General features: G+C 46.3%; 1 protein-coding gene across 2 annotated transcripts in view; it reads left to right on the top strand.

Annotated features, from left to right (window-relative positions):
- Positions 1-200: 200 nt before the first annotated feature.
- The window catches only part of gnao1b (guanine nucleotide binding protein (G protein), alpha activating activity polypeptide O, b), a 360,805-nt gene continuing 338,850 nt past the window's right edge, over positions 201-22,155 (top strand). Inside the window, exons 1-2 of one of the 2 annotated variants that reach the window (XM_072518466.1) lie at positions 201-860; positions 1,073-1,115. In XM_072518466.1, the coding sequence (XP_072374567.1) occupies positions 743-860; positions 1,073-1,115 (161 nt within the window). In that variant the 5' untranslated portion in view covers positions 201-742. The remainder of the gene's footprint in view (positions 861-1,072; positions 1,116-22,155) is intronic. The other variant, XM_072518465.1, reaches the window with a different exon arrangement.

Below are 22,155 nucleotides of genomic sequence, written 5' to 3' on the forward strand. Positions count from 1 at the left end.
TGTGTGTGTTTGCATTTGGCCACTGGAGATTTTTTGTTTTGCAATGTAACGCTGATTATTTTATTTTTTTTGCAATTGCAATTTTTTGCATCGTGGGGGGAGGGGGGGGCACGGAGATTGCAGCCTTTTCTGCCACCTCCTGTAAGAAGCAGTGTTGCTCCCTCCCTCCCTCTCTCTGGTTAAGGTGCAGTCAGCAGTGGGAGTGTTGGATTGGCGCAAGCTCACAGTCTATTTGACGTCAGTGTGGAGTGGGGCTGAGGCTGGCGCACTCTCTGTCTCTCCCTCCATTGTGAGCAGTTGAAGGATGCGATCGGGCTGAACTGCTGCCGCCGCCCCGCACACACACACGGCACACACCCAACACACACCCCAGCAGCACCCGGAGCCAGACTGAGACCGTGACAGGCAGAGGCAGCCGGCCAGAGCCTCTTCCCCCCCTTCCCAACCCCTTCATCTCTCTGTCTCTCGCTTCCCATTCTCTGGACTGCATCTTGCAACGACCAAGGGGGAAACAAATCCAGGATATCTGTCTCTCTCTCTCTTCTTCTCCCATCCGCTGATCATCAAGCAAAGGAGAAAAAAAAGAAGCCAGCCTCGTCCTTGGCGTTGGATGTGTGATTAAACCCCAGCGTCTCTCAAAAAAAAAACCGAGGGTTCAGTCCGAGAGAGAGAGAGAGTCAGTCAGTCAGTGTGTGAGGGGAGCGAAGCAAGGAGAGGCCAGAGCTACTTTCCAACAGCAGCCATGGGATGTACAATGAGCGCCGAGGAGAGGGCAGCCATGGAACGGAACAAAGCCATCGAGAAAGGCATCAAAGAGGATGGCATCAGCGCCGCCAAGGATGTCAAGCTGCTGCTTCTCGGTAAGAGCCCGGGGGGTGCTCACACGAACCCTTCCCCTTCCCGTCTGGAGAGTCTGCTCCGCCGGCCTTGCTGCTTTCCTCCTCTCTCTCTCCCTCCTCTCATTAATCTCCCTTTATCCCCTTTACATTTGTCAAACGTTCCTTTTTTTCCCCCTCCCTTTCTCCCCAACCCTACTTTCTCTCATTTTCTCCCTTTTTTAATTTCCCCACAGGGGCGGGAGAATCCGGGAAAAGCACCATCGTAAAGCAAATGAAGTAAGTGGCTTGTTTTTTAAAAACATTTTATTTTGCCATTTTGTGTGGAATTTAATATCGGGGATGCACTTTCTCTTATCTGTTCACGCCTCATTTTGGGTCGAGACAGTATCTTGTGGTTAAGATGTATATTAATGGTAGGGGCCCGCCATGTTTATGGTGCTATTATCTTACTCTCTTATGCCCAACATATTGATGGCTTTGGTGAAAGGGCTGTGACTCTTCCCTACATGTGCAGTGTTGTGATTGGGGAGTCAGGTTATTTTTTCTGGGATGGGTCCTGATATTATTTTTGTTAATATTCCTGTTTCTTTGGAAAGGGTGTGGGTCTGGTGTATTTATGCTATAGCTCTGTCACCATAGCAGGACATGCATCTGTGAATGTGCAAAGATGCATCAGGAACTGAGACTGCTTCAGAGGAGGGGCAGGAGAAAATGAAAATCATCCCCAGCTACCAATTAACCTTTAATGCTAAGCTTTCATCTTTAAACCTTTTTTTTGTCACGTTTGATCGCTTGAATCTGGCATTTATGTGGCATTTAAAAAAATACATTGAATGTGGATTTATTTAACCTGACAGATGGCAGATTGAACACTTGCCATTTAAAGATTCTTTTAACACAGATATTATGATTCATTGTTATAATTAATCAGCCAGGATTCATTTGGGGTTTCAATAACTAGTGATACACTCTTTGCTCGTGAATTTGTGAGATTACTTGCATCAAACAGCAGGTTGGTCCCACCACTCCCTATCCACTCCCTTGCATCTTATTTTCTTCATTGACAATCTGGGATCCTCACAGTTTGGGAGCTCAGGAAATGCGTATTAGTGATGGCAATGTGTCCCTCATAAGCACAGACAAGTTGTTGTTTTACAAGGATTATTCAGGCCTCTTTATTATCTGTGTATCACTGGCCCAGGTCTGTGTGTTATGTACTTGGGTGTTTATGTACAAAAATCACCATAAGTCAGTGGTCAGACACAAATAAAAATCAGCAACTCAAGGAATGTTGGCTTTTGCCTCAAGGTGCCTGGGTTACAAAAGTGAGAATGTTGTGCTTCAGCTGTACAAGGCCTTGGACAGGCACCCATTTGACATGTTGCGTTTGGCACTGGCCATCACATTTCAGGATGGGTATAGCTCAGTTGGTTGGGTGACTGGTTTGTTATGCTGAGCAATGCAAACAGTGCGGGTTCAATCCCCATACCAGCTGAAGTTATTCATGAATGCCCTGCCTTCTCAACCTTGCCCCTTGTCTGAGAGGGTGATGATCCTCCGGTTAAATCATCAACCAGTGGGCTCTGAAAAGTGAGAGCAGCCTCTGGGGCTGTAGTGACATTTGCATTTTATGGGCCTTGAAGAGAGTACAATATAGATTCACCAGAATGATGCAGGGGGTTTAAAGGGTTAACTAATGAGAAGAGGTTGCATAAAATAGACATTGTAGATGGTGGAGTCGCTTGATCAAGATGTTTAAAATAAGAAAAAGGATTTAATAGGGTAAATACGAAGGAACTTTCCTTGGGTGGGGTAATCGAAAACAAGAGGGCAACATTTTTCAATTAAACCTAGGCCTTTCAGAATAGAAATCAGCAACCACTTTTTACGCAACGGGTATGAGAAAGCTGTAGATTCTAGGACAGTTGACATCTTCAAGTCTGAGACAGGTAGATCGATGTTGATTAAGGGAATGGAGATACGAATCAAAGGCAGGTACATGTATTTTAAGATTAGTACTAATCAAATGGCAGAACAGGTTTAAGAGTGTGACTAGGTCTATTTCTATTCCTCCCTGAGACTGGCCAAGCCTTGGTGTATATTATAGCTTGGGTCTGCATATTTACCTGTGCATTTTTTTTTGTAGCTGCCAATGTGTCTTGATTTAGTGTGGAATATTACCTGGACATCAGCATATTTCTGTGTATCATACCCCAGATCAACCAATTTCATGCACAACTGGCTGGGAGTCTAGATCTGTGTATTGGAGCCTAGATCTCATGTGCATGTTAGTGTCAAGGTTGTAGTCCAAAAGTGATGATGCTGTAGCTTGGATCTGTATCTTTGTATTGTGTCCCGTTTGTTTCTGTTGTGGGCTTGGTTTGTGGGATGTGAATTGAGATCAATGCAAAATTGGTGTTGTGGCCTGGGATGGTGCCCTGTAGGTTGGAGTCCGAGCTTTCCGGCTCGTGTTGGTGTGAAATGGTCTTGGTCTGTGTTTACCTACCTGGTCTAGTTTACTTGGCAAACGTCAGTCCCTTTAAAGTTCTGTTGTTGGTGCCCTTGTTCTCACTACATCCTATTCACATTTTACCCCTGTGTTTGCTGACCCACATTGGCTCCCTGTCTGGCAGTACCTCAGTTAGAGCCATTTGCGGCACAGAAGGTAGCCATTCGGCCCATCAGGTTAATGCCGATTCCCTGCAGAACAATCCAGTCAGGCCCCCTTCCTTGCTCCAACCCCTTGGCCCTGCCAGTTTATTTCCTTCAAGCGCTCATCTAACTTCCCTTTGAACTCATCAATCATTTTTGCTTCCAACACTTCTTAAATTATGATGCTTGTTTCAAATCCATCCATGGCCTCGCTCTTCTCTATGTTGGCAAATCTCCTCCAGTCCTCACATCTCTCCAGTATCTGTACTCCTTTAATCCTGACCTCTTCAGCATCCCTGATTTTAATTGCTCCACTATTGGTGACCGTGTCTTCATCTGTCAAAACCGTTCATAAACCTCTCTGACTCCCTTAACACAAGCCTTAAAACTACCTTCTTGACCAAACTTCACTTTGCTGCCCATGCTAAAGTTGCTATATAAATGTGATTTGTCTTTGGAGGAGGGGAAGGGGGTGGGCTCTGGGTCAGTGTTCTGCCCTGACTCGGTTTGGTGAACCAGGATGAATGCATTTGGGCTCTGGGTCAGTGTTCTGCCCTGACTCAGTTTGGTGAACCAGGATGAATGCATTTGGGCTCTGGGTCAGTGTTCTGCCCTGACTCAGTTTGGTGAACCAGGATGAATGCCTTTGGGCTCTGGGTCAGTGTTCTGCCCTGACTCAGTTTGGTGAACCAGGATGAATGCCTTTGGGCTCTGGGTTAGTGATCTGCCCTGACTCAGTTTGATGTGAACCAGGATTAGTGTCTTTGGGCTCTGGGTCAGTGTTCTGCCCTGACTCAGTTTGGTGAACCAGGATTAGTGTCTTTGGGCTCTGGGTCAGTGTTCTGCCCTGACTCGGTTTGGTGAACCAGGATGAATGCATTTGGGCTCTGGGTCAGTGTTCTGCCCTGACTCAGTTTGGTGAACCAGGATGAATGCCTTTGGGCTCTGGGTCAGTGTTCTGCCCTGGCTCAGTTTGGTGAACCAGGATGAATGCATTTGGGCTCTGGGTCAGTGTTCTGCCCTGACTCAGTTTCGTGAACCAGGATGAATGCCTTTGGGCTCTGGGTCAGTGTTCTGCCCTGGCTCAGTTTGGTGAACCAGGATGAATGCATTTGGGCTCTGGGTCAGTGTTCTGCCCTGACTCAGTTTGGTGAACCAGGATGAATGCCTTTGGGCTCTGGGTCAGTGTTCTGCCCTGACTCAGTTTGGTGAACCAGGATGAATGCCTTTGGGCTCTGGGTTAGTGATCTGCCCTAGACTCGGTTTGATGTGAACCAGGATTAGTGTCTTTGGGCTCTGGGTCAGTGTTCTGCCCTGACTCAGTTTGGTGAACCAGGATTAGTGTCTTTGGGCTCTGGGTCAGTGTTCTGCCCTGACTCGGTTTGGTGAACCAGGATGAATGCATTTGGGCTCTGGGTCAGTGTTCTGCCCTGACTCGGTTTGGTGAACCAGGATGAATGCCTTTGGGCTCTGGGTCAGTGTTCTGCCCTGACTCAGTTTGGTGAACCAGGATGAATGCCTTTGGGCTCTGGGTCAGTGTTCTGCCCTGGCTCAGTTTGGTGAACCAGGATGAATGCATTTGGGCTCTGGGTCAGTGTTCTGCCCTGACTCAGTTTGGTGAACCAGGATGAATGCCTTTGGGCTCTGGGTCAGTGTTCTGCCCTGACTCAGTTTGGTGAACCAGGATGAATGCCTTTGGGCTCTGGGTTAGTGTTCTGCCCTGACTCGGTTTGATGTGAACCAGGATTAGTGTCTTTGGGCTCTGGGTCAGTGTTCTGCCCTGACTCAGTTTGGTGAACCAGGATTAGTGTCTTTGGGCTCTGGGTCAGTGTTCTGCCCTGACTCAGTTTGGTGAACCAGGATGAATGCCTTTGGGCTCTGGGTCAGTGTTCTGCCCTGACTCAGTTTGGTGAACCAGGATGAATGCCTTTGGGCTCTGGGTTAGTGTTCTGCCCTGACTCAGTTTGGTGAACCAGGATGAATGCATTTGGGCTCTGGGTCAGTGTTCTGCCCTGACTCGGTTTGGTGAACCAGGATGAATGCTTTTGGGCTCTGGGTTAGTGTTCTGCCCTGACTCGGTTTGATGTGAACCAGGATTAGTGTCTTTGGGCTCTGGGTCAGTGTTTTGCCCTGCATCTGATGTGAACCAAGATTAGTGCCTTTAGGCTCTGGGTCAGTTTACTGCCCTGACTCGGTTTGATGTGAACAGGATTATTGCCTTTGGACTCTGGGTCAATTTTCTGCCATGATTCGGTTTGATGTGAACCAGGATTAGTGCCTTTGGACTCTGGGTCAGTGTTCTGCTCCAGATCAGTGTTCTGCTCCGAGTCTTTGCACCGAGTCCAGTTTAAACGCAGCGTTTGGGGCCGGAGTTGTGCGGATGTGACCGGCTCCCGGGTATCGCTTTTTGGGAGTTCAGTTTGACCAGGGACAGCAACAGGGTTTGTGAGGCTGCCCCGGGAGCGGACTGTGAGAGCCGGGGGGGGGGGGGGGGGGGGAGCAGCGGCCGCCGAGCGCTTTTCAGGCGCTTTGACTGGTGGACAGCGCCCAGGAAAGTGGCTGGACGCGGCTTCGGGAGAGCTCGGGACGGCTCTGGGGTACTCGTCACCCGGAGTGTGGGTCACCTCGGGACGGTGAACTTCGCTTGGGTGGTACCACCCCCAGAAACTGGGGAAGGGGGTTTGTCCCCCTGTTGAGTATGGGCCAGTTACCATTGGGCTTGAGACCCCAGCGCTGCGCTGGCATTGGAAACACAGACATACACATCTGCTTGCTTTGTTGAGAGACTTGAGGTGGTTGTAAGTTAGTCAGCAGCAAGAAGCCTCCTTGTTCCTTTGGTGCTGCAGAATGTGCTCATTCAGATTACAATAGTCAAACTAACCGAGCAAGAATCTGCACAGCCAGAAGCTTGAAAGTTGGAATTTGTAAGATGGAATGGGTCAAGAATGCAGCCCTGTGATGGCTGTAAGTGTTCATTCTTACTCCTGACAGAAGCATCAGGACCAGCTTTCTCCGTAGCTGGTACTTACAGCTCATTTAAATTGAGAGTCATCAGCAGCAACTATCTAAAATTTGCTTTTATGCAGCACCTTTAACGTTGGATATGTTGATATTAGGATATTTTACTAATATAGGACACAAAGTTGTGAAATAAAAACAGCATCCCCACGTTTCAAACCATGTTTGAAATAGATGCCTTTTGCTGCATGATTTGATCATGGCAAACTACTCATCTGTGCCACCCACCATACTGCTCTCAGCTGGCCAAAAAATATCTTAGCAGAATGGATAAAGCTGATTCCACAATTCCATGCAATATGTTGTAAAGAATATGTACATTGGGTTGAGATTGTACTGATAAATCTATCTAGATTTACTTTAATTGTTCTTCTGGTGTAGTCTCTTCAGTGTCCTAACATTTCAGCCTATTTGTGGTGTACGTTTTCTTCAACAATGTAAACTGAGTGATCTGTATGGAAATTGAGAATTCAAAGGCTGTTTGAACCAACTGGACATTCATCTAAAAAGCATTGCAAATGCATTTAGACTTACAAGTTATTCCACAGGGAAGGAAATGCTGGCAATAGCATGAAACCATTGTTAAATGAATGTCTTTCGATTCAACAGCACTCTTCTGTTTTAGAATAAGAAGGTGGCAAATGAACATTCCAATTCTTGGCTGCTATTAAGAAAAGGAAAGTTTGTCATCATAATTTATGTCTGAACTATAGAAAGGATAGACAAAACATATAAAATATTTGGATTCATTCTGTTGGATGGGCAGAGAGTGAGAACAGACACAATACTGGCCTTGGTCCCCTGGAAATGATCCCATGGTATATCCTGTAATACTTCAGATGTGAGTCGAGTTCTAAATATTTGGGATGGGCACCCATTTGTTTCCTTCCAGTGATAATTGAAGAAGAGACCATGGATATTCGAAGAGTGGATACAGCTGTCTTATGAGGCGTACCTGGGGAGATGTATCCATGCTGCATGCATCTGCCAAGTCACAGCTGATAGATAGTGGGAGGTGTCCTGGGCCCACCAAATAATTTCTAGTGCCTGCAATGATCTGAAAGTGCACTAACAATGCACATTAGTTTAGATTTGTGGAATAGAGCAGTGTAGGTGTTGGTGTCACAGTCATAGAATCTCTACAGGAGCGTGGTGCAGTGGTTAGCACTGCTGCCTCACGGCACTGAGGTCCCAGGTTTGATCCCGGCCCTGGGTCACTGTCCATGTGGAGTTTGCACATTCTCCCCGTGTTTGTATGGGTTTCGCCCCCACAACCCAAAGATGTGCAGGGTAGGTGGATTGGCCATGCTAAATTGCCCCATAATTGGAAAAATGAATTGGGTACTCTAAATTTATTCCCCCCCAAAAATAGAATCTCTACAGTGCAGAAGGAGGCCATTCAGCCCATCAGGTCTGCACCTGTCTCGGCCCACTCCCTCGCCCTATCCCCACAACCTCACCTAATCTTTGGACACCAAGGGACAATTTAACATGGACAATCCATCTAATCTGCACATCTTTTGACTGTGGGAGGAAACCAGAGAACCGGGAGGAAACCCACACAGACACAGTGGTAACGTTCAAACTCCACACAAGGTCGGAATGAAACCTGGGTCCCATGCTCTGTGAGGCAGCAATGCTAGCCGCTGTGCCACCATCTCTAATATTTGGGTCCACCTGGATGGAGGCCAATGCAACGCAGCCTGGGTTAGAGTATGACCAATATCTTGCAAAGAAATCTTTTGGTGGGCGAAATTCAGAATTGTTCTGTGAGGATTTCTTAAAACATTGAAAGTTGGTATTGAAGGGGGATGTTTGAATGCCTTGCTTTGGGAGAGATTCAGGCATTGTGATATTGTACCATTTATATAATACTGTGATCTTGCAAATATTGAATTCCCTTTCTCTTGCATATGGATTCTCATCGTTATCAAATTACTATTTAGTTATTAAATAATCTCCCTGCAACTATCAGCTATCACGTGCTCCATGTCAAATTTGAGAAGAGCAACAAATAATAATCAATTTTCAAGAATCATCTGCATCACATTTTAATGCATTTCGCAGATACCTTGTGACAATGGTCAAATATGGTCAAATATCAAGAGAGTCTGGACACTGATTTGCTCCACAGCCTGCAATAAAAATATTAAAAGGATCATGTCTTTTTTTTATTGTTTTTATTTTAAAACTCCCAACAGTGTTATTGTTAGGTCCCCAATCTCTGCAGTTCCAGATGATTAATTAGATATAGTGACAGTGAACCTGTTGCACCTGATCCTGTATAGCCGGTTGTTTTGTGAAGCGGGTCAGACCTTGGGGAGCGTAAGAATGTTCGGTGTCTTATAATAACTCAGTCAAAACAGAGAGGTTGACATTGTGTGAAATGCCATCGATTTATTTTAAATTGCCGCTTTATCTAAAACATTGATTATTGGCAGGAGAGTTTTTAAGTAGTGATAGTATACTGCAATAATTGTCCAACCAACAAAGTGACCATATATCTGTTGAAGCGGGTGTGTTCCTCTGAATTGTCCTATAATCCTTTCGATGTTCAAGTCATAAGTTTCCCACATCATGGCTTTTTGTGGTCATGCTATAAAGCTGCGAGGCACTTTACATCGTTCTAGGAGACATTTTGCATATGGTCCACTCCTCACTGGCGATGTTGGATTTTGCTCCTGTGACATTATAAATATACATTGAGTCCCAAGAGCAACACTCTAAATTTATATCCGTGAAGCGACCACACTTGCAATTCTCTCTGCTTCCCCACGGCTGCTAGGGCAACAGTCTTAAAAGTCTAAAATACAGAAACAAATGAACTGGGGTACCAGGTATCTTCGGGAGTTTTGTGTGGAACATTTGGGAATCTCTGGCAGCTCAGATGATGCTCATAATCACAGAGTAATTCTCAAAGCATAGCTGTCATCTGCAGAACACTAAAAGCAGGTGAGTTCCATAGGAGAGCCAGGAATTTGAAATGTTTTAATCAACCCAGAGACTGAAGCCTCAGAACAGAAATTATGTTATCCACCTCAGAACATTTTAGAATTATTGCAATTTTGAGCATTTGAACAAGGTAAATGAATGAGATTATTGCATTTTAAATTCTTAATGAACTAGGTTCAAAGCCCTATATGTACTGCCAGTTTTATTTAATTATTTTTCGTTTGTGGGACTGAGTTCTATGGTTGTCAGTTTAAAATGCTTTCCTTCTCCGTTTTGAATTTCTTCATGATGGGGATGGTGAATTGGTTGGAAAACTGACATTATCTCTGGGAATTGGATTAGGTTGCAGTCTAGCCCAACAGGATGAAACTTTGATGAAAATGTGCTCCTTGGAGCAGTTAAAAGTGATGTGGGTGAGTGTCATTTTCAACCCAATTCTGACTGGGTGTCAGTCCATAGCATGGACTGCTTATAACTTTTATCAATCAGTAGCTTCACTCAGGTAGGATGTAAAGAATACTGTGAGAAATATAAATACAATATTGGTGCAATAGGCAATTATTTTTTAGGTTACATTGAACACATTGTTGATAGAAAGTTACTGTGAAGTTAGTTTATAAGTTGCATGAGGGTGCTTCATGAGGCAACATTGATGGAGCTTTATCGTGTTGGTAGTCCATAATTTGGGAGGGTTCTCCGGGGTAGTATATAGGAGTCTTCTCTGGACTTCTTGAATGGAAATTGCTGCAATCTCATCTGGTAGCATCCTCACCACCAAGCCAATGCTGAATACTTCAGTTCAGCATTGAGGGAGTACTGCACTGCAGGGTAGTTTACTCCATGCCTCTAAATGATGTTGCAGAAGGGTAGAATGTATTTAAGCAGAGATGGGCACAAAATATTGCAAAGGCATTGTATGTTCAGTGGAAAAGTTCAGATTCATCTTCCCCACCCCCAACCCACCGCTTTGCCCCACAGTTGATGGCTGCACCTTCAACTGCCTGAACCTTATTACATCTTGGGTTTCCCTCCTTAAACCCTATTTGCCATTTCTCCACTTTCCTTTAAACCTCCAAGCTTTTGATAGAGTGGAAGTGGAGAAGATGTTTCCACTAGTAAGAGAAACTAGAACCCGAGGGCACAAGGGACAATCCTTTAAAACTCAGATGAGGAGGAATTTCTTCAGGTGGTGAATCTGTGGAAATCATTGTCGCAGAAGACTGTGGAGGCTAAGTCTTTGAGTGTATTGAAGCTAGAGATAGATAGGTTCTTGATTAATGAGGAAATCAGGGTTTACGGGGAGAAGGCAGGAGACTAGGGATGAGAAACATATCAGCCATGTTCAAATGATGGAGCAGACTCGATGGGCCGAATGGCCAATTCAGCTCCTATGTCTTATGGTCTTATGATCACCCTTCCTAATATCCTCCTCCTTTGGCTCAACCTCCTTTTTTTAATGTCTCCTGAAGCACATTGATGTTTGTCTATGTTAAAGATGCGACTATAAATGCAAGTTATTCATGCTGATTGCTACTATTACTGCAGCACAGTGCCGATCATCGAGAATATCCATTCAGTGTTCGGCATTAGTTTGAGAAGGACAAAAGATGAACTGAAGAAATTCAAATCAGGAGCTTTCGGAGAGCTGATGAACATGGAGCTGAGGCAACATCATTTCCAAGTAGCATTGAGAGGGAGGAAGGTTGGCATTTGAATGATAGTTAAAAGAACAGATGTATCATGAGTGAGTTTAGTTAGTGGAGTGGTACCTGAGGAAAGACGAGCATAAAGAACATTGGTTAGCATTGAAAGGAGTTGTGTGGGGAGAGACTTGAGGGACAAACAAGTTGGTTTGTTGTTGGTGTTGGTTGACAGCTTGGTGAGAATAGGTGATAAACTACAAGGAGATGAGGGTCCAGTCTGCAGATGAAAAGGAAGTAGCAGATGATGGTAGTCATAGAGATTTTACAGCACAGAAAGAGGCCCTTCGGCACATTGCGTCCGCATCGGTCGTCAAGCACCTATCCTAATCCCATTTTCCATCACTTGGCCCATAACCTTGTATGCTATAGCATTTCAAGTGCTCATCTAAACACTTCTTAAATGTTGTGAGGGTTCCCGCCTCTATCACCCTTTCAGGCAGTGAGTTCCAGATTCCCATCACCCTCTGGATGAAAAAATGTTTCCTCACATCCCCTCTAGACCTCCTGCCCTTTACCTTAAATCTATGCTCATTATTGACCCCTCTGCTAAGGGGAAAAGTTCTTTCCTTTCTATAACCCTCAGAATTTTGTACTCCCCAATCAGGTCCCGCCTCAGCCTTCTCTGCTCCAATGAAAACAACCCCAGCCCTATCCCATCTCTCTTGATAGCTGAAATGCTCCAGCCCAGGCAATCTTGATTTTGGAGAAGGAGCTCCATTAACCCCTTGCACTTGGTGCTTAAGATGATAGAGGTGGGTTGGGGAAAAAAGAGACTTTAAAGAACCATTATTCTTGCCCTCCAGGATGATCCTGGATTATTGGGTGATTTGGGCTGAAGGAGGCAAAGTATAAACTGCTGGCTTAGTACAGTGGGCTAAACAAGGCCAGCAGAGCGGGTTCAATTCCCGTACTGGCCTCCCCGAACAGGCGCCGGAATGTGGCGACTAGGGGCTTTACACAGTAACTTAATTGAAGCCTACTTGTGACAATAAGCGATTATTATTATTATTATGGTAGTTTATAACTGATACACATTTTGTTGGAGCTTGCCTTGTGACTCAAAGGGGCTAAAAATGATTATCTCGGGTTATGTGTGCAATATTAATTTGACGCTTTGAACAGATGCTGACTACATGTCCAAACTTTTCTTGATTGATTTCCAGCATTTATCATAGAATCATAGAATCTCTACAGTGCAAAAGGAGGCCATTCGGCCCATCGAGTCTGCATCACTACCTCACCCTATCCCAATAACCACTTCAGCTAACCTACACATCTTTAGACACTAAAGGGCAGTTTAGCATGGCCAATCCACCTAACCTGCACATCTTTGGACTATGGGAGGAAACCGGAGCACCCAGAGGAAACCCACACAGACACAAAGCGAGTGCAAACTCCACTCAGACAGTCACCCAAGGCCAGAATTGGCCACAGGTCCCTGGTGCTGTGAGGCAGCAGTGCTAACCACTGTGCCGCAGCACCACCCATTTATGTTTTTTAAAAATAAATATTTTGTATAGAGCAGCAGTCTACGTTTATGCAGAAAGGTGGTGAAAACTGCACCTCCACTTCACCCTCTCTACACCCTCTCTACTCTTTGTCTGCAAATCTACTGACATTTTTGGGGAAATGCTCTGATTAAATACAGCCCACTACATTTATATTCCGTCTTTCTGTTTAATTGTGATTGATAATTGCGTCGTTTTCATTTCGACATACACTTAAATACAGATTTACATTTTAAAGAAAAAGAAAGTCCTCACTGAAGGTTAGAACATGTATGAGAACCCTTTTTATCTGGAAGCTGCACTACTTGTGATTACTATTTTATCTTTTATTGGCCCTGTTTGACATGATTTTACCACAATCACTCAATGTGGTAATCATAAATCTGGGGCGAAATTCTCCTACCCGCCCCGCCACATTTCTGCCCCGACCGGCCGGCGGGAGTCTCCGTAACACCGGCCGGTCAATGGGGTTTCCCATTGTGGGGCAGCCCCACGCCGTCGGGAAACCCCCGGGCGCCGGCAAAACGGAGACTCCCGCCGGCGGAGAATGACGCCCCTGATGTCTAACACCATACCCCAAGTGTTCAAAACTGCACAATACACACCCCTTTAATCAAACAACATTACCATTAACTTTACAGTTCCAACATAATACATCATTAGACTAGTCCAGTGGTTTCCTTAACATTTTTGGATTGAATATGTTGAGAGTTCAGCTGGTCCGAGCTGCAATGGATAAGTCTGTCAAAAGTCAAGTCTGAAAGGTTCCTCTCTAATTAGAGAAAGCTTGCGCAATCTCTAATCCCATTTTTGCAAAATTTTAATTTAATAATCTTTATTGTCACAAGTAGGCTTACATTACCAGTGCAATGAAGTTACTGTGAAAAGACCCCAGTGCTAACCACTGTGCTACCGTACCATTCCAGGGCAAAAATGTTTTTAAAAGGCACACTCCTAATGCAAATTAATAATATAGACAATGCATAATCATCTAATGCCTTGCTATCTCAGCAATAGGTCGAAAAGGGTCTTAACATATTGGTTAGTGGTCTCGTTATGTCAAGTCTGAAATTTTCACTATAGCATGGATGACTGCACAATTCTTGTTTATATTTGCAGTGTTGTCCTGTGCTGATTCAAAATAAGACCCCACTCCACTTATTATAAAATGAAAAGATTATAATATCTCATTACGGTTAACTTTTATTTGTTTCTTTATGCCTGCTTTGTGTATGAAAAAGTGTCCATGTTCCAACTTGTCTTTCTAGGACCCTGATGTAAGCTGAAGCATGTTCATCTGAACGATCGCACAATCCTTTAATGTTCAATTTATAGGTCTTCTGATAATGCAGTCCCATTTAACATTTTCTTCAGAAGCTTTCCTGCAACATTTTGCCACAAGTTTTCAAATAATAAATGTCTGTGCTAAGATTCAAACACTTGTATTGAAAGTTTCTTCCAAAGTGTGCTGAAGAAACTGGAGTTGTGTGCTGCTAAATGGTATGAAAGGATCACGTAAACTCATGTTTTGAGTTGATGAGACATATGAACAAATACATGTGCAAAATGATAGTCTGTTCATTGACTATGATATTTAGAAGTTGAGCATTGATTAGATAATATATCAATTTCTCTGGACTATGTTCAGTGCTTGAATTAAACTGCGGTGAAGGAAATTGGGGGCATAGTCCACTTTTATTTTGGATCCTGTTCCGAATCATTTCAGAAGGAAGTGACCCGTGCCTCATACTGATAAGGAGAGTGCCACATGGCTCTTTATATTGGAACTCAGCTTTTTTTACCTGGAGAAATAGAGTGGGAATCTGGTTTCTATGGGATGGTGTAATATTTCTGGAGCAATACACAGCACAGAACTGCTCGTTATTAAGCAAACTTAGGGATTCATTGGAAATCTCCCTGAAATAGTGCTGAATGTGGTCTTTTTAAAAAAAAAATTGCTGTACAGTGGTAGTAGGACTCTTGAGATTGCAGTTAGCATTAATTAGTAGGGCAGTACTAGGGGTATTCTCTGTTTCGCCTGGCTCACACTGTGTCAGATTTGGGAGCACTTAGTCCAAACAGTGGATGGTTTTTTCCTCAGGACTGCTAGCTATCATGTGTCGGTACATAAATAAACATAAGCCAAACAGAAGGAAGTTTTTATTGGGCGGCTGTCTCTGACCTGAAGATGTTAGTGATTATCTTAAGATTATGTGGACAAGGACATGACCATTCCTTACAGAAACTTGTCTTTCAACCTTCCCTTGTTGCCTTATAGAGTCAGAGTTTTTACAGCACAGAAAGAGGCCCTTCAGCACATGGATGGGGAGGTTTTAAATGAGAGCTGGGCACTTCCCACCTTGAGGGAGGGAGGGGAGGGAACAGCCAGATAGGGATTCATTATTGTACCACTGTCACGCACATCTGGTTGCATTGGTGGTGGTTTGGAAACAGACCAATTGGCAAATGCTCTTGGCTCAAGGGTGCATAACCAGGGAAATCTGTCAGGACAACAAATATAGAATAAAAAGACTCATGGACGTGACTGATGCACAGACTTATTCAGTTTCAATTTGCAATAATTCTAAATTATATTTTTAACTTAAATTCAAATGGAGAAAGAGGTGGCAGCTCAAGATGGAGGAGCCAATTTTGTCCTTCAGAATGACCACTGTATGTGCAGTATGGCACTTTGACATGCTACTCTGATCTTGCCTCCAGTAAGCAGATGAATTACAGATTTTGTTTTAGGGGGTGGCCGGTCCCATGGGTTGCAGGAAAGCATCCAGAGCCTTCCAGGAATATTGTTAATTGCATCCTTAATTCACTTTCTCTGCTGTCTGGTAAATTGCCATTCCACCCCTGAAAAAACATCAAGATATCTGTCAACTTTAAAAAAGGTTTCTGGACCCTCTCCCTGGGAAAAATCCCGCTGATAGCTCTCTTGATAGTGAACTCAAATGCACTAGCATCTGCTGGGAATCTGAATCCAATGAAGTAAGATTTTGGTTTGACAGCTGTTGTGAACTTTGTCATAGCTGCTTCTTAACCACCAGAGGTGACGCATAAGCCCTGTGTATGTGGGCAAAGTGCTAGCAGTGGAGCAGAAACAACTGTGACGATTTTGTTTTGGAGTTGTCAATTCCTTCTTGTCTTTTAGTTTGTCACTGCAGAGTGAAATTTGATGTTTTGGATTTTATCTTCCATTGTGGTGGGAATCAAAAAAGGTGAGAGGCATATAACTTGGTTGGCCCTCCACATTCTTCAGTTTTCCTGTTTTTTTTTGCTTAATAGTTGGGACAGTGTCTATAAGGCATTTCAGCTGTCAAACTCCTTCATTGTAGATGCTGAAATGCTGAAATAGATGGTGTGAAGTTAAGTACAGTCCTGTGTTTGTCTGCAGATTCATTGTTGCTTCTATATAATTTTACGCGAAAAATCTAAATTAGTTTGCTCAGCCAGGAGTCACATTCAGCAAGAAGGGGTTATGGGTGAATAGGACTTGGTGTAAAGAGCCTTGGGCAGCAGAGTTTTGGATGCCCTCAAGTTCACGGAGGGTGGAATGTGTGAGGCCGGCCATGGGAGTGTGGTTGTTTTAAGAGTCAAGTCTAGAGTAAGAGTCAGCACGGTAGCATAGTGGTTAGCACAGTTGCTTCACAGCTCCAGGGACCTAGGTTCGATTCCCGGCTTGGGTCACTGTCTGTGTGGAGTCTGCACGTTCTCCCCGTGTCTGCGTGGGTTTCCTCCGGGTGCTCCGGTTTCCTTCCACAGGCCAAAGATGTGTGGGTTAGGTGGATCGGCGATGTGCGGGTTAGGAGTATTGGCTATGCCAAATTGTCCTTAGTGCCCAAAAAAGGTTCAGTGGGGGTACTGGGTTACAGGGATAGGGTGGAGGTGTGGGCTTGGGTAGGGTGCTCTTTCCAAGGGCCGGTGCAGACTCGATGGGCCGAAGGGCCTCCTTCAGCACTATAAATTCTATGATTCTATAGAGATAATGGAAAGGTGGATGAGGACTTTCACAGCAAAAGAGCTGAGGCAAGACCGAGTTGTTAGAGGTGACACTACATTGGTGGAAATGTCTCACTGATGGTTTGGATATGTGGTCAGAAGCTCATCTCCGAGTCAGATATGACACCAAGATTGCAAACTGTCAGGGCCAGCCTCAGACAATTGCTCGGGAGAGAGATGGAGTCTGTAGCTAAGGATTGGCGTTAGTAGCAGGGACCAAAGTCATTGATTTCAGTCTTCCCAATGTGTAGTTGGAGGAAATTTCTGCTCATCGATACTGGATGTCGGAAGAGCAGTCTGAAAATGTAGGCAATGAAGGAAGATTGTTGTGAGATAGAGCTGGGTATAACAGAGTACAAATGAAAACGGCCATGTTTTGGGATGATGTTTTTTGAGGGGCAGCATGTAGATGAGAAATAGGATGGGGCGGGGATAGATCCTTGCCGGGACACTGAACGTAATGGCCTGGGAGCTGGAAAACAAACCATTGGTGATTCTCTGGCTAACCTAATTATAGGTAAGAATGGAATAAGGTGAGCTGAATGACATTGGAGAAGTGCTGGTGGAGGATGCTGTGGCCAGCCGTGTCAAAGATCTCTGACAGGCTGAGAAGGATAAGAAGGGCGAGATTACCTTTGGTTCAGTCACATAGGATGTAATTTGTGACAATGATAGGAAACATTTGGTACAGTAGCAGGAGCAGAAAGCTGATTGAAAATGAGAATTCAGGAACGATGGGTTTGGGAGGTGACTTTGGAGAGGCAGGAAGGATGGAGATGGCGTGGTAGTTTGCAAGGATGGGGTTAAGGGTTGAGTTTCCTCCACGCAATGTATTGAGCTGTGGGTTGCAATTCGGGCAGGCTAATTTTTTATCTAATCGCTATCCAAATGCAGGTGGACCACACTCAGAATATTTCTTGGTAGTTTTAATTATACTGTCAGCAGAATTAACCTGAACACTTCTAACAATTGCCCTGCCTAGTAGCAGCACTGAGGTGTTACAGAGCACCAAAACTGCAATTGTGCCGTGCATACTTTCAGCTGAAATGTGGTGTGAAAAACTCATTATGGTGGAGTTATGTTGTCTCCTCCTTCATGGGAGGGAGGGAACTGGAGTAATAAGCCTTGTAGCAAGATTTCAACTGCACTTCTCACTAGTTTAGTGTGATGAAAAATAACTTCAGCAAAGCATTGCTCTTTCACAGAGGTCAAGCTAAGAGAATAGAACAGCACAGACATGAGGAAGTGAGATAATCCGTAGGTTCATATTGGTGTGATAATCCAGTCAACACATCGAGCCTATTCTGCCATTCAATTAGATGATGGTTGATCCATGTCTTAGCATCATTTAAGTGACTTGGCTCCATATCTTTTTAATATCCTTGACTAATGCAAATATAATACTTTCTATTTGAAATGTTCACTTGAACAAGCCTCACATCAATTTGTTGTGGCGTAGGACTGAGGTGAGCATAGTAAGAAGTCTTACAACACCAGGTTAAAGTCCAACAGGTTTGTTTCAAACCACTAGCTTTCAGAGCACTGCTCCTTCCTCAGGTGAATTTGTTGGAGGAAGAGTTCCAAATTTCCACTCCCCTTTTGTGTGAAAAAGAGCTTCCTGACAGCACCTCTGAATGACCATGCTCTAATTCTGACTTCAGGACAGGTGTTCAACTGGAAAGATCCCCTGAGTAAAGTTCTAGACTGGTACCTGCAAAATACTTCCTTGTATCATTTATTCTGTTTGTTGAGATTACGGGACTAAAATAAGCTGTTGCTAAATGTTATTCCTCGGCAAATATGTATTTAATGTGTCCCACTCATTTTCATTTAATTAATCAGATTAACAGATAATTGAAGTGATTGCATATTGAAATTCATTTCAAATGATCAAAATGGGCCCAGTGCCCTGTCGTCTTGCTCATTAGATTTGGGGTTGTGGGTTTCAGCACTTTCTCTTCAACTTGTATTTTCTTTTTTTTTAAACAAACGATTTTATTGAGGTATTTTAGGCATGTAGAAAAAGTGACATTGTACAGTACAAAAAAAAAGAAGCGAAGACACAAATTACAAAATAAACATAGTGCAAACTACGGCTCTGTTCACGCACAGACCTGCCTCAATATCCCCCTATTCTACTCTACTCTACCCTTGCCCCCCCCCCCCCCCCCCCCCCCCCCCCCCCCCCCCCCCCGACGCTTACTCCTTTGCGAGGAAGTCAATAAATGGCTGCCACCTTCGGGCGAACCCTAGTAGCGAACTTCTCAAGGCGAACGACTTTCTCTAGGCCAAGAAAGCTCGCCATGTCCGATAGCCATACCTCAGCCCTCGGGGGCTTTGAGTCCCTCCATGCTGACAGTATTCGTCGCCGGGCTACCAGGGAAGCAAAGGCCAGAACGTCGGCCTTTCTCTCTTCCTGGACTCCCGGGTCCTCCGAAACCCCAAAGATTGCCACCTCCGGGCTCATTACCACCCCAGTTTTCAATACCCGGGACATGACATCTGCGAATCCCTGCCAATATCCCCTGAGTTTAGGGCACGACCAGAACATGTGCACATGGTTAGCCGGCCCTCCGGCGCATCTAGCACACTTGTCCTCCAGCCCGAAGAATCTGCTCATCCGGACCACCGTCATGTGGGCCCAGTGCACGACCTTAAACTGGATCAGGCTGAGCCTGCCGCATGTTGCGGTCGTGTTTACTCTGCTCAGAGCTTCTGCCCAGATACCGTCCTCCATCTCCCCCCCCGAGCTCCTCTTCCCACTTAAGTTTCAGGTCCTCGGTCTGCGTATCCTCAGCTCCCATTAGTTCCTTGTAGACGTCTGAAACTCTACCCTCTCCCACCTCTCCCCTAGAAACTACCCTGTCCTGCCTCCCCTTCGGCGGGAGACGTGGGAAGGATGGCACCAGTCTGCGTACAAAATCCCTCACCTGCATGTATCTAACATTGTTCCCTCTCGCCAGCCCAAACTTCTCCTCCAGTGCCCTCATGCTCGGAAAGCTCCCTTCCAGGAATAGATCCCCCATCCTCACAATCCCCGCCCTCCTCCACAGTCGATACCCCCCGTCCATGTTCCCCGGGGCAAATCGGTGGTTGCCGCTAGATTGGGGTCCACACCGATGCTCTTACCTTCCCTACATGCCTCCTCCACTGGCCCCAGATCTGAAGAGCCGCCACCACTATCGGGCTGGTGGAGTACCGTGCCAGCGGAAGCGGCAGAGGCGCCGTGACCAGGGCTGTTAAGCTTGTGCCCTGCGCGAAGCAGCCTCCATCTGCTCCCAAACTGACCCCGTACCCACCATCCATTTCCTTATCATCGCTATGTTGGCCGCCCAGTAATAGTTGCTGAAGTTCGGCAACGCCAGCCCCCCTTCTCCTCTGTTCCTTTTAAGCATCACCTTCCTCACCCGCGGATACTTCCCTGCCCATTTAAATCTCAGAATAATTTTATTCAGCCTCTTAAAGATGGACCGCGGGATAAAGATGGGAAACACTGAAAAACAAACAAGAACCGCAGGAGAATCGTCATCTTAACAGTCTGCACCCTCCCTGCCAATGACAGCGGGAGCGCATCCCACCTCCGGACCTCCTCCCTCACTCGTTCCACCAGTCGGGACAGGTTGAGCTTATGCAACTTGCCCCAGTCCCGTGCCACCTGAATCCCCAAATATCAGAAACTCTCCCCCACCAGCCTGAACGGCAACCCCTTCAGCCTACTCTCCTGCCCCCTCGCCTGAATTACAAACAACTCGCTCTTAGCCATGTTCAGTTTGTATCCGGAGAACCGGCCAAATTCCCTCAGGGTTGCCATAATACCGTCCATCCCCACCATTGGGTCTGATACATATAGCAGCAGATTATTCCCGTATAACGAGACTCTATGTTCCACCCCCCCCCTGACCAGCCCTTTCCAGCCCCTAGAAACTCTCAGTGCAATTGCCAGCGGCTCTATGGCCAGCGCGAACAGCAGTGGGGAGAGAGGGCAGCCCTGTCTTGTCCCACGGTGCAGTCTAAAGTAGCCTGATGTCCTGTTCGTCCTTACACTCGCCTCCGGGGCCTGATACAATAGCCTAACCCAGTCGATGAACCGCGCCCTGAACACGAACCGTCCTAGTACCTCCCACAGATAATCCCACTCGACCCGGTCAAAAGCCTTTTCAGCATCCATGGCTACCACTATCTCTACCTCCCTACTCTCTGGGGGCATCATAATCACATTGAGCAGCCTTCTTAGGTTGGCCACCAGCTGTATTTTCCTTTTTTTAAAAAAATATCTTTTATTGAAATTTTTTTTTCCCTGAGCAACATTTTTCCCGATTACAAAACAAACGAAATGATAACAATAACAAAACAGAAATTTTAAACTTTTTAACAATAATAATAATAATAATAATAATACACAAGTAACAAAACCTCATACTCTATTGACCTATACTCAACTAAACCTCCTCCCCCCGCCCCCCCCCCCCCCTCCCCCCTGGGTTGCTGCTGCTGGTCATCTGTCTTCCCTCTAACGTTCCCCTAGGTAGTCGAGAAATGGCTGCCACCGCCTGGTGAACCCTTGAGCCGATCCTCTCAGGGCAAACTTTATCTGCTCCAGTTTAATAAACCCCGCCATATCGTTTACCCAGGCCTCCAGTCCCGGGGGTTTCGCATCCTTCCACATGAGTAGGATCCTGCGCCGGGCTACGAGGGACGCAAAGGCCACGACATCGGCCTCTTTCGCCTCCTGCACTCCCGGCTCTTCCGCAACTCCAAATAGAGCTAACCCCCAGCTTGGTTTGACCCGGGCATTCACCACCTGCGAGATCACTCCCGTCACTCCCTTCCAATATCCGACCAGTGCCGGGCACGCCCAAAACATATGTGCGTGGTTTGCCGGGCTCCCGCCACACCTCCCACATCAGGGGCGTCATTCTCCGACCCCCCGCCGGGTCGGAGAATGGCCGATGGCCGCCGTGAATCCCGCCCCCGTCCCCGCCGAAGTCTCCGCTCCCGGAGATTGGGCGGGGGCGGGAATCCAGCCGCGCCGGTTGGCGGGACCCCCCGCTGGATTCTCCGGCCCGGATGGGCCGAAGTCCCGCCCAGAAACTGCCTGTCCCGCCGACGTAAATCAAACCTGGTATTTACCGGCGGGACCAGGCAGCGTGGGCGGGCTCCGGGGTCCTGGGGGGGGGCGCGGGGCGATCTGACCCCGGGGGGTGCCCCCACGGTGGCCTGGCCCGCGATCGGGGCCCACCGATCCGCGGGCGGGCCTGTGCCGTGGGGGCACTCTTTCCCTTCCGCCTCCGCTACGGCCTCCACCATGGCGGAGGCGGAAGAGACTCTCCCCACTGCGCATGCGCGGGAAACTTTCGGCGGCCGCTGACGCTCCCGCGCATGCGCGGGGAAACTGACAGCGGCCGCTGACGCTCCCGCGCATGCGCCGCATTTCCGCGCCAGCTGGCGGGGCAACAAACGCCATTTCCGCCAGCT

The sequence above is a fragment of the Scyliorhinus torazame genome, chromosome 10, assembly GCF_047496885.1.
Source record: "Scyliorhinus torazame isolate Kashiwa2021f chromosome 10, sScyTor2.1, whole genome shotgun sequence".
NCBI lineage: Eukaryota > Metazoa > Chordata > Chondrichthyes > Carcharhiniformes > Scyliorhinidae > Scyliorhinus > Scyliorhinus torazame.